Source organism: Palaemon carinicauda, chromosome 40, assembly GCF_036898095.1.
Source record: "Palaemon carinicauda isolate YSFRI2023 chromosome 40, ASM3689809v2, whole genome shotgun sequence".
Classification (NCBI taxonomy): Eukaryota; Metazoa; Arthropoda; class Malacostraca; order Decapoda; family Palaemonidae; genus Palaemon; species Palaemon carinicauda.
Genome location: NC_090764.1, coordinates 42,637,556 through 42,649,767, shown reverse-complemented (window position 1 = coordinate 42,649,767; position 12,212 = coordinate 42,637,556). Strand labels below are relative to the sequence as shown.

At 33.4% G+C, this 12,212-nt stretch overlaps 3 protein-coding genes across 13 annotated transcripts in view; 2 read left to right on the top strand and 1 right to left on the bottom strand.

The window, feature by feature from the left end:
- Positions 1 to 5,508, top strand: part of LOC137631739 (differentially expressed in FDCP 8 homolog) — a 222,534-nt gene extending 217,026 nt beyond the window's left edge. For all 3 annotated transcript variants that reach the window (XM_068363646.1, XM_068363644.1, XM_068363645.1), the window contains one exon: positions 4,405 to 5,508. The gene's annotated coding sequence lies outside the window, so the exon portion shown is untranslated. The remainder of the gene's footprint in view (positions 1 to 4,404) is intronic.
- The window catches only part of LOC137631735 (band 4.1-like protein 4), a 773,040-nt gene that overhangs the window by 497,763 nt on the left and 263,065 nt on the right, over positions 1 to 12,212 (top strand). The gene's annotated exons all lie outside the window — the stretch shown is intronic.
- Positions 1 to 12,212, bottom strand: part of LOC137631737 (band 4.1-like protein 4) — a 97,828-nt gene that overhangs the window by 2,419 nt on the left and 83,197 nt on the right. For 2 of the 5 annotated variants that reach the window (XM_068363636.1, XM_068363637.1), the window contains exons 15-20: positions 12,078 to 12,189; positions 11,863 to 11,939; positions 8,526 to 8,672; positions 7,925 to 8,170; positions 7,684 to 7,741; positions 6,745 to 7,188 (exon numbers count right to left, since the gene is read on the bottom strand). In XM_068363636.1, coding sequence (XP_068219737.1) covers positions 6,745 to 7,188; positions 7,684 to 7,741; positions 7,925 to 8,170; positions 8,526 to 8,672; positions 11,863 to 11,939; positions 12,078 to 12,189 — 1,084 coding nt within the window. Of the gene's footprint in view, positions 1 to 4,507; positions 4,597 to 6,744; positions 7,189 to 7,683; positions 7,742 to 7,924; positions 8,171 to 8,525; positions 8,673 to 11,862; positions 11,940 to 12,077; positions 12,190 to 12,212 lie in introns of all 5 variants that reach the window. The other 3 variants (XM_068363639.1, XM_068363640.1, XM_068363638.1) reach the window with 3 other exon arrangements.

Here is a 12,212-nt window from a genome sequence, read left to right as displayed (position 1 = left end):
AGTTAACACGGCTACAATATATTCAACAGCAGCAACATTTATGTATTATTGTATTTTAATATTCATTATTTACCTGGGGTTCACCTGGCTTCATGATTCATTTAGAAAACTATTATAAAAAAAAATTAAAGTTCCATTCTCCCTCTCTCAAATTGCCTCTCCCCTAGGATGTTACGGTTGCACATGCCATCTGCAGTGTTCTATAGTAAACAAATTAGGTGGAGGTACACTTCATGTATTTTTAACAAATTAAGTGGCGGTACACTTCATGTATTTTTTACTTCTGAATTTATAGGCCTCTTGACATCACTAATCAAATTTTATTATCAAAATTCTGTTTTCTCTAAAGGACCCTTAACTGTGGTTCACTAAGCTGAATCCCACACTGAAGAGTAACATAAGTTTATCAGCATCTCAAATTTTTCTACCAAATGTCATAGGAACTCTCTTCATTTTCCAGTATAATACAAATTTAGATTGAGAAAACTATATAAACTATTGCCAAGAGGGCAGATAAAACAATACAAACTATAAGCTACCTATAATCAATACAAAATTACCCTACATACAGATCCAAAAATAACATAGGCTTCAACAACCATAGGATCTGATGCTATGCCCAGTAATGTTAAAGGAAAACCAGGCTTCCTTCAAATAGTGTTTGACAAAAATTGATATGGTACACCACAGAATTTCTGCCAAAACTCTTTCCAAAGAAAGATTTCTACAAAAAATCATCATAATACTGACTACCAAGTCCCATGTTCAAACTGAATTCAATTTGAAAGTTACTTCAGCACTAATGCCTTCATAAGAAATGACAGCATTTTATGAGAGGCACCCCCTAGCATCTAATACCACAAAATAGATTAGGAACTTTATAATGGTACATGGATCGCCCCATAGTTCCTTCCACAACAAAACCTCCTTTGAATGGAATATAGTCTTTAGCCTAGGCCCCCCTTGCTTTTGTTGCCCATAAAAACCACCTAAGACTTCTCCATCTTGAGCAATTCCTGAAATCGGAAGTGTCTTGAATACCTCTAAAAATTCCAGGCAGCTTATGTGAAAGGAAAAATCTTATTCTGTCCAAATCCCTGATAAGGGAAGCTACTGTAATCCATGGTTGATCCCCACTCTTCCTGGGATGCATCACTGAAGGACGAAGGGGCCTAATCTTTTACCTGCAACAAAACTCCTCAAGACAAATTATTAGGGTGTCTGCTTCATTTGATTAGTTCCAACTGGTTCTGAACTGGAAACGTATTTTTTCCCCCAGAGCCTGTCCCAAGGACGGTTGAGATATAACTATTACCTCAAATTCCTCAGTGAAATTAACTTCTCCAGAGATGCCATGTACTGAGGAACCTCATCCCCACATTCACCGATAGACGCTTAATCGGTTTAAAATTTTCCAACTGATTCACGAAGGACCAAATTATCTTTTACAGCCGAAAAGGAACAGAGGCTATTGCTATCCTTAAGTAGAGAATCTTGTGTGTTGCGAAAGTCAGGAGGGACATCTTTAGACTGCCCAGGACTCCCAACACTGTAGCATGTTGACCAAGCATGCCTGATGGCCATGAACCTTTCCCAGCAATGAATTTAAAATCAACCAGTCACTCGGGTATTCTTACACCCAGGAAAAAGAGCCACTTGGAGATTGAAACCATCACCTTTGTGAATACTTGAGGAGCCGTTCTGACGGCAAAGCAGAGGGGTTTGAATTGATAACCCTTTATCCCATACAACAACTGGAAGAGCTTTCTTGACTGCAGATGAATAGGTATGTAGAAATAGACACAATACAAACTTCTTTCTCCAGTACCCCCAGAACTGTAGGAGTCCCCCATCAAAAGCTTGGCGAGAATGGTATTCTTATTCAAATTCTATACATCCATAACTGGGCTCCAACCCTTTAGCCCCCTAACATTTTTGGTCCTGGAACCAGTCAGTTATAAAAAATATTTAGGAATCAAAACCCTCTTCTATTACTTGATTCACCAAAAGCCAAGTAATCTCCAAAATTCAAAATTTGGGATTTGACAAGATTCTTGGAGTAACAGAAACAGAATGAATCGGTCATCTGAGGTTTTATCGTTATTATCTCCTTCTTCGTCGTCTGGGTATTTCATCAACCATGAGATTGTCCCAACTGGGAAAATAACCTAGTGAGGAAAGGAAACAAGGAAAAATAAAATGTTTTAAAGTCAGTAACATTAAAATAAATATTTTCTATCTAAACTATAAAAGCTTTAACAAAACAAGAGGAAAAGAAATTAGATTCTGTGTGCCCGAGTGTACCCTTAAGCAAGAGAACTCTAACCCAAGACAGTGGAAGACCATGGTACAGAGACTATGGCACTACCCAAGACTAGAGAACAATGGCTTGATTTTGGAGTGGCCTACTCCTAGAAGAGCTGCATACCACTGCTAGAGTCTCTTCTACCCTTACCAAGAAGAAAGTAGCCACTGAACAATTACAGTGCAGTAATTAACCCCCTTGGGTAAAGAATTGTTTGGTTAATCTCAGTGTTGTCAGGTGTATGAGAACAGAGGAGGATCTGTAAAGAAGAGGCCAGACTAATCGGTGTATGTGTAGGCAAAGGGAAAGTGAACCGTAACCAGAGAGAAGTATCCAATGTAGTACTGTCTGGCCAGTCAAAGGACCCATAACTCTCAGCGGTAGTATCTCAACGGGTGGCTGGTGGCCTGGCCAACCTACCAACAAAATCCACTAGCCTGGCCTTCTTTGAACTTTGTTTTGAATGCTTCCCTGATTTAGAATAGTCTTTTCTTTTACATTTAGAATCCGTATCATGACCCCATTTAGATGCTGGTTTAATATACTCTTCCATCATGGTTACCTGGTAACTTGAACATCTGGTATCTTTTGAATCATGCTGTTGTCCTCAACACAGGACAACAGAATGAGGATCTTTTTCCTCCAATAATAACCTATTCACTGAACATTTAGCACACAAACTAATCTTAAAACCAGAAGAAAATATACCTATGTGCATTTGAACTATCTAAATTAACAGAAATACAAGAAACCTTGAAACTGGCAATCAGGTAAGAAAAATTATGGCAGGTATGATTAGCAACAAGATGCAAAATAATGTCAATACTCAGTTCTAGTTTGTTTCCCATAGAACACCAAAGATGGCATTTGCACTCATAATATCCTTGTGAGGGAGGTAAGTGGAGTTAGGGAGATTGGAAACTTTTCATCTTTAATGAAGTCACAGATAGGTACGAGCTTCACAAGAGGAAGTCTAGTGAACCGCAGATAAACTTCATTGAAATAAAAAGGTTTACTTTTCTTATGTTCATCTAGTCTAAAAAAAGTGATGCCATAACCTAAAACGTGATATGGCTCCCTATACAGTACTTTATGGACATTATTTTTGTACATGTGATTTGTATTAATTAACTATGTCCATTGACTCCTTGCAGAATGGTAGTTTAAAGAAAAAAAAATTATGAACACATTACATGTACAGTATATGTACTATTTACTACAGTATAGTACAATAATAATTCATTTAAGACAGTAAATGCTTCATAATATATTGTATGAGTATATGCTGGTCTTTCACAATTGTATAACTTTTTCAACCAAAATTCTAAATTATTTTATACTCCATAGCAGACATGCATGAATGGGTTGCTATTTATTAGTATACTGATGTTATTTTATTTAAATGATGGATGCTGTTTAACATGCTACATTTTTTTTCCATCAAGTGTCATGCAATAGTCACATTAAATACTGCATGCACAATACATAAGGTAAATGTAAATACAGAAAACATATACAGTAATAGAAAAAAAATATTAAAAAAAAAGTAAAGTCCACTTCGTCTCTCACACCTGTCTTAAGTCTGCAGTCGTTAGTCCAAGGTCAACAGAGGAGGAGCAAGCTTTTGCGTGTTATGCATTAATATCAATTCATAGCATCAAGAAATTGTGAAACTTACATATACACAGATATTCCACACATACTTAAGAACCAATTCCAATCTACATCACTGTTAGGTTAAATTTCCTACTTCTACCGTTAAGAAATTTCAATTTCTTTTGAAAAATGCAACTAACCTCTAGTATTGATTCACTGCTGTTTTATTTGTGATCTCAGTAATAAAATATTGAATACTGTAAGGTAATATTTGCACATTACCTTCAAGCACAGTATAATACAGTACATAGCTAAGATGACAAATAATGTACAGTACAGGCTTTGATTAAGTTAGTGACTCAATCATTTCCGTTAATATCGCCGTGCGAAAACCCCTGAAATCCCTCATTCTTGCTGCACTTACTTGGTAAATTTAAATACATGTAAAATTACAAAAGCTTCAAAATGATTTCAAATAATTGTTTAAATTTCTCTCTTCATAGGTTAAATGCAGCAAGAGAACCACTACACTGAAAAACTGCCCCTTTTATAGGGACTGAAGGAATCTTCCAGGAAAAGTCCTATGTGACCTGACCCAATACTTACTGAAGGGCACTCTGTATGAGGGGCCCCAAGATGAGTTCCAAGCTTCCTGCACTGCCCCTTCGCGTGTGCCCGCCCACACCCCCGATGTGCTGTGAACAATAATACCCTCAATAATCATCCCATTGCCTGTACCTGCCCACAGCTATATTCTTACCTGAACAACTCCTTCAGTAATTGGGAGACTCAAGAAGAAAATACTGACAAGGCACCTGAGATCAAAATAATTGCTGAAAACTATGGCATGGGTCCAAAATAAGATTCCCCTGTAACTTTGAATAAAATGATCAGTGAGATGCCATGACAGGGAATGCATAGTAATTTGTAAAAGAAACAGCCAATGTCAAACATTAAGGATGTATAATACATAGAATAACATAAAAGACTTAAAACAGTATTTCATTTAATGTTGGTCTATGTTTATCACATCCTTAAAATAGTAGATTCTCATGCAAGTGCTGTTGGGTAAAGCTGGGGTGCATTATAGAGCAGGGAGGGAGGGTGATGCTGTGGGCGGTTTAGGAACATAAGACAAGGAAGCATACCAGGAATGGACGAGAAGCAGCTGCAGCTTTCTCCTCTTTTAGTCAACTGGGGTCATTTTCATAAAATAAATAGTCTGACTTCCCATTGCTTTCTTTAAAAGTGTCTTGTCATATGTATTTAGTATTGAAGTGTTATGATTCATTTGGTTGTGTTTTGATTTCTACATATGCAAAGTAAAATGCAAGCAGCAGGTGTACTAATGATCTTGAAAAAGGGATAAAGTTTTCCTTATAATATTTAATGTAAATACTTTTATTTTTAAAAGGATCAGCTGCTCCATGTCTTTTCCTGCTTTAAAAATTACTTTTGACAAGAAATATATAATCTTTATAAAGCTTGATTGTTAAGATATTAATTTTACATAAATAGTTCATAATTTTCAACCTGATTTTTGCCATGGGGCCTTGAATGAAGCTTTAACTATAATAAGATTGCAAATAAATTAATTTTAAAATGGTGAGAGTAGTTTAAGAACACCCTTCAAAAAATAAAACATTAAGCCAAGAGTAGACATAGTTTTTTAATTAAAAGAAATGTAAAGCCCATATTGTACATAGTAATTAGGAAAAGCATATCAGTATAGATTAATAGAGCAATACAAGTCCAAAATAATATCTGGAGGAGTAATGTCTCAATAATCCTGAGCAGGAAAATTAATATAGTCTCAGCGAGATGTACACGTGTGTCTGATTGATGAATAAATATACTATCTATCAAAGATTTCCTTTCATACCACTTGCCCTTTAGTTTACCTAAAAGTCCCTGAATCTTCAAATTCATATGAAAAAATATTAAATATAAAGCATAATACAGTGACATCTAATCTAAATAACTTGATATCAAAGAAACATAATTTTGTTCTAAAATTTTTTGTGTTTACTCTAAAAAAATTTCCCTCTATAATTAGTGACTAGGAAGTAAATATTTTGGCAACGACTGAGAAAACACATATAATTGCTACTACTTGTCTATAATATCATTTACTGCATAGAATTATCGTAATTTACCTAAAATACCAAGTATAATAATGTACCTTGTCATAAGTGTTCATTGTCTTGGTTCAGTACTTCATTTTACTATCACTAACTTGATTTTGCATTCTAAATCTACTTATACAAAATTCAATTTCTAGGACTATGATAAGCACCGCAATATTTCAGATCCACTTATGTGTTAAAATTAAATATGCAAAAATTAAACGAAAATAAAAACTATACTTTTATATATGTACATTAACTTAGCTTTAGTCTCAAATATACAGTATTAGGCATTTCAAGATATGAAACTAAACCATGCATTAAGAGACAAACTAGTAAATTAAAAACTGAAAATCACTATTGCAAAGTTTAAAAAATCAAACCAATACCACTGTTGCCAATAGGACTGGTACCATCTAAAAATGTCATTAAATTAAAGGTGATAAAATTAAAGGTGATAAAAGACACCCATGCATTATACAGTTCATGTTTACTATATGGGTATTGAAGATACAGCTATAAAATATAGTATACTGCACTACAGTACCTACAGTTCTGAATCATCATTGGAGCTAAAAAGTGCACAAAACTTTTGAATGGAACAGGATGTGTACATAATAGACCAAAAAGAGAAGAGGAGTGTAGTAGAGACATATACAGCTGTACCGCATAATAACCTGCAGGGTGATGTAATGAGTGTGTCAGTAAATTACTTACTTGATTACCCTCTTGGCCTTGACTTTTGATGCTGCGCCCTAGAGAATTAGACCACTCTGCCTCCTCCCTGTATGCATCCCAATTATACACCTTCCAGTGCAGGGCAGAGTGTGCCAGGTTAGTCCCATTTGCTGTCTGGTTGCCTTGACTTGTTTCAGTTGTTTTATTGGATGAAGGTTTGCTGGAAGCCCTCTGACCCGGGTTAGAATGGTTAGTTTGCGAGGCAGTAGTACGCAAGTTGTTTGTTTGAGAACCAGTAGTTTTCATGTGAGGTTTATTGCTCAAATTTCGAGACATGGTTGAGCTTTCACAACCTCCAAAGACAGAAGAAGCAGAGGGAGCTGGTGAAGAAGAGGTCACAGAAGAAGAAAAAAGGGGAATTCCCACATCATTAGGATTGCTGTTAGATCCTGGTCTTGGAAGAGTCGAAGTATACCCAGATCTCTGCAAAGAGTTTTTAATGCTTTCATCACTGAAGAGAGATGGACCATAAGATTGTACTATATGAGTTGAAGAATCACTGCTATGAACAGAGGAAATAATTGAACTTCTAGGGCGGGGTATGGGCTGGCTACCAGATGGTGAAGAAATATTAGGAGAGTTTTGGTGATAATGAATGAGAATGTTAGTGGAATGCTGAGTTAAAGGAGTTAGATTAGGGTAAAGCTTTTTGGAATCATTAGACTGGTTGTGTTTGTGTGTGGAACCAGAGCTGCAATTGCTGTAATAGGGCTCAGTACTGTCACTTATAGTCGAATGGTCATAGCTCTGACAGTCGAAACTAAAGTTTTCATAGCTATGGTGGTCAAGGTTCTTTTGATCGTCAGGGTCAGGGCTGTTGCATGTTGAAGACAGCTGTTGGTGGTTAGGGGGAATGTCTGAGTGGTTGAGTGTAGGGTGGGAGCCACTGGTCAAGGTAGAGTCAGCCGAGATACTCACGCTGGAGCTCCCAACGCTGATCCCAGATGTCACTGAAGACTGTGGACTTGGTTGGGGCCTATTAGAAAAGGAGATAATTAAAGTTGCAACCAAAAATATATGACACTTCTAAAAATATATTGTATAGATGACTAACTATTAAGAAAGAATACTTTAAAGGAAGTCTTTTTCCCATGGTAATATAAACTTATTCAATACCTCACCTAAGTAAAATATCTAACAGACATTAACAATTACTTACTTGAGTACAGCTGTGAAGTGAGAGCCTCGCTCATTAGTGACATTCTTGAAACCATTTGATGAAGAATTTACATAGCTATTTCCAGAAGCAAAACTTCCACCATTTTCTTCCATGAATGTTGACGAATCTGGGCTGGATGCTTCATGACTTAATGTTGGAGATGCTGTGCTAGCACTGCTTGTTACCAAAGTCTTAACACTGGGTCCATTTACCATAACTGGTTTATGAGCACTACTTCCTATGTACCTAAACACAGAGGCAGTATACAGTATGTACATTAGAAGTCTCATATAATTTATAAAACCTTTTCTAATGTCAAAACTTGTAAGATATTGATATTTAAAAAAAAATTTCCAAAATTTTCTTACATGAATGATACTTTACATGGATAAGAGGGTGAACTTCATGTACATGCTGTAAAGGGAAAAACTATTCCAAAACTTTTGATGATCAGGAAATTCCCAAACATATACATTAGTATTACATTAGTACTTTCTTACACTCCAAGCACAGAAATCATGGCCTCCCACAGAAAACTGCTTATTGCTGAATCGCTGTAATGATTTATCATTGCTTAAAACTGAACAAAATTATGTCTTACCCAAAGGACGAAGTGCCATTTGATGTTGAGGAGGAGGGGTTTTTTGTTGAAGTATTAGTTGTAGAATCACTCCATCTCTTATGACCAGCAACCCTTTCACTTGACTGAGTGCTGGAGGTAGTTGCCATTGTTGAGGCTTGGGCAGACCTGCAAATTTTTGGTACCATGATTAGACTTGTTACTTATTGAGATCTCAATGAGATTATCTTTGAATTCTCGACTTTTGAAAGACTTCGGATTGGTAAAAATTGTAAAAGAAATCATGGTACACTACAGTTAATAAACCTAAACTATGACATTGCTGTATATTGAAAAATCCAAGACTAATGAGCAGCATAGTATTTTCAATCTAAAGTAAAATTGATATAAATAGAATCCTTTAAAAGTACAAATATATCCTAAGAGTTGCTTAATGGTCATGAAAGTGCAAATGGAACCAAGCAGATTAAACTGAAGAGCTACTTTCTTTCAAGTAATGACATGATAAGGGATACTTTCAGCTATAAAATTCACCATGAAGTACTGTACTATAATGATGTTCAAGTTGCATTAAGCAGCAAATGAAATCTACAAAAATGGAAAAGAAAGAAAAAGCTTCAAACATGGACTTAAGCAAACAATTAAACACCAACCCCCTTATTCAAACAACCAGCAATTTTGGCTTGATATTTGGAGTACTGTACTGCATCACAGATTAAAATTTACATTCATTACACACACACACACACATATATACCAGTATATATAGATATATATATATATATATATATATATATATATATATATATATATATATATATATATATATATACAGTATATATATATAGTGTATATATATATATATATATATATATATATATATATATATATATATATATATATATATAGTGTGTATATATATATATATATATATATATATATATATATATATATATAGTGTGTATATATATATATATATATATATATATATATATATATATATATATATATATATATATATATATATATATATATATATATATATATATATATATAGTGTATATATATATATATATATATATATATATATATATAGTGTATATATATATATATATATATATATATATATATAGTGTATATATATATATATATATATATATATATATATATATATATATATATATAGTGTATATATATATATATATATATATATATATATATATATATATATGTATGTATGTATGTATGTATGTATGTATTTATTATTTGACAGCCATAAAGACTTACTAATTCCTTGTAACTTCGAAGGCTATGTATATAATTACTGTACAAACTACATAAAAGTTAACCTTTAGTATCTGCAGCAGATATATTTGTAGGTTAAAGAAAAATATTTCAAATTTTAAAGTCAAATTATAAGTAACAATGCATAACTATTCTAAATTAATTCTTAAAACAGGAAAATAATAGAGAAACTGCAAAGTATGTCTTCATTGTCATCTTGTATTTGTAGAGTAACCATAATTTCTAATTACAGTACTCTAGTTTCATTCTGTTAGGCATATTTGTTAATATCAACAAGTCTTAAGCCCCAAGAGCATCCTCATGCAAATAAAAAGTACTGTGAATTATGGGTGTGTGTCATTGTATACTGTACTGTATATTAGATTAACAAGAAGCATATCATAAAATTAAGAAATTACAGTGCATTCTCACCTGATTTTCCTTGTATGCTACAACACACTAGATAATGCAAGAAACTCAATCACCAGTGTTAGAAACTTTAATGTTCATAAATAAATCATACTGAATAACAACCAAGAATCGTCCTACTAAGTATCAGTAACTAGTCACAAACTTTGCTCTTTTAGAGTTCTAGAAAGTGGAGAAATGTAACACATAAAATGAATCCATGCTTATGATGTATTGTATCACTAACATTCAATCATGTGACAGTATTAAAAGATTGGTAACTCTTAAGAATAATTTGAAATAAAGAATAAACAATGATAATTGAAATAGACCAATTTACTTTTGGCATTTGTAATATCTAACAAGAAAAGTATTTATTAACCATTTGTAAACTACAGTACTGTATAAAATATAATTAGAGGAAAAGGGCAGCAGACAGCAACTTAATAAATAGCCATATTCCTTGGGTCTCTTTCATAATACTGTATATTCAATACAGTAGAGATAAGCAATAATTGAAGAATATCTACCGGTAGTTTCTTACAATATTATAGTTCCATAAGCTACATTCTTAATTCCCAACAAAACACAGGAAAGAAATGGTAAACAATCACTAGATAATATTGTGGAAATACACTTTCATTTTATGAAGGGAATCCATGGGAGCTTTAAAATTGTGAGGAAGTCAAATTTAGCTTTGGGAAACAGTCAGGAGAGTGGTAAATCATATGAAATTACGGTAGTTTTGGAATAGCCTTACACTGTATATTATTAAATTATCAACACCCACTAAATTTTAAAAGAATAATATTTCAATATATCAAATGTATCAGAAAGATAACTATGTACATATAGAGTAGTACAGTACTCCAGGTCTACGTTTATCTGAATTCTGTGGAAATTCCAAGAGTTCATTATATCCCTAAGAGAAAGCACACACAAATGCAACAGTGCCAATAAAACCAAATTTGAAAGGAGAGTGCCGAGAAAATAAAACATTCTTCCAGTGAACAGCTTCATTATTCTGAATATACTGTACATGTCACCTCTACACAAAATGGAAGAATATGAATTCTTAGAAAATACATTACCAAGCTAGTTTTGTACCGTAAAAATATGACAATTTTATTTCTTATTTTATGCCAATAACAAAATTCAGTAAATGCGTTAATTTACTATACCAATCTTAATTTTTCTCATACGGTATTTGCAATATAAATATACTGTATCATTGTTCTTGAAGGGTCATGTATTCATGTATTATTTTCAGTTAAATGAAAACTGTGAACATCACTTACATATTCTCATATATATAAATATTCTAACCAATCATTTTAAAAACATGGTAGGTATAATTAAAGAGTGTTTTTTATATTTACTCCATGTAATTAGCTTGCAACTAAGTTAATAATGTAAATTCATGCATTAATAGGTAACTGCTACAAAAATGTATGTATATCACATAAATATTGAATGTGTGGTTATTTCATTTTTCACCTTAGGTACACCACAATGTGATATTAATTAATGTTAATGGGGATACATTAATTAATGAACTGCTTAGTTACGGCAAAAAAAATTAAGTATCTATATTGCAGTAGCCACAGGTTAGTATTATTTGTTAATGAGACTTTAGACGTAGAGATCGTGCATGAGAAGAATATACCTTGGGCCAGCAGGATGTAATGTGCCATTCACCATTCCTTCTCTTTCTGAAGTTTTGTCACGATCTTCCGAATTATCCTGAAATTTTTTAGAATTGAAGATAAGCATAATTACAGCATCAAAAAGGGAATAAACATATACTGAATCATAAAAATTTCTTTGACATGATAAACTTAAGATTACTGTCATGCCAAATTTACTGAAGTTTAAACTTACTTTATGGTTAGATTTAGGAAGAGTATTGTTCTTATTAGCCGGTGAAGGGGTGTATGGTGGTGGAGGAGATTCTCCATCTGCTGGAGGTGTGGCTTTTCGATCACTGGAGTTGCTGCATAGGAAAAAATTTGTGTA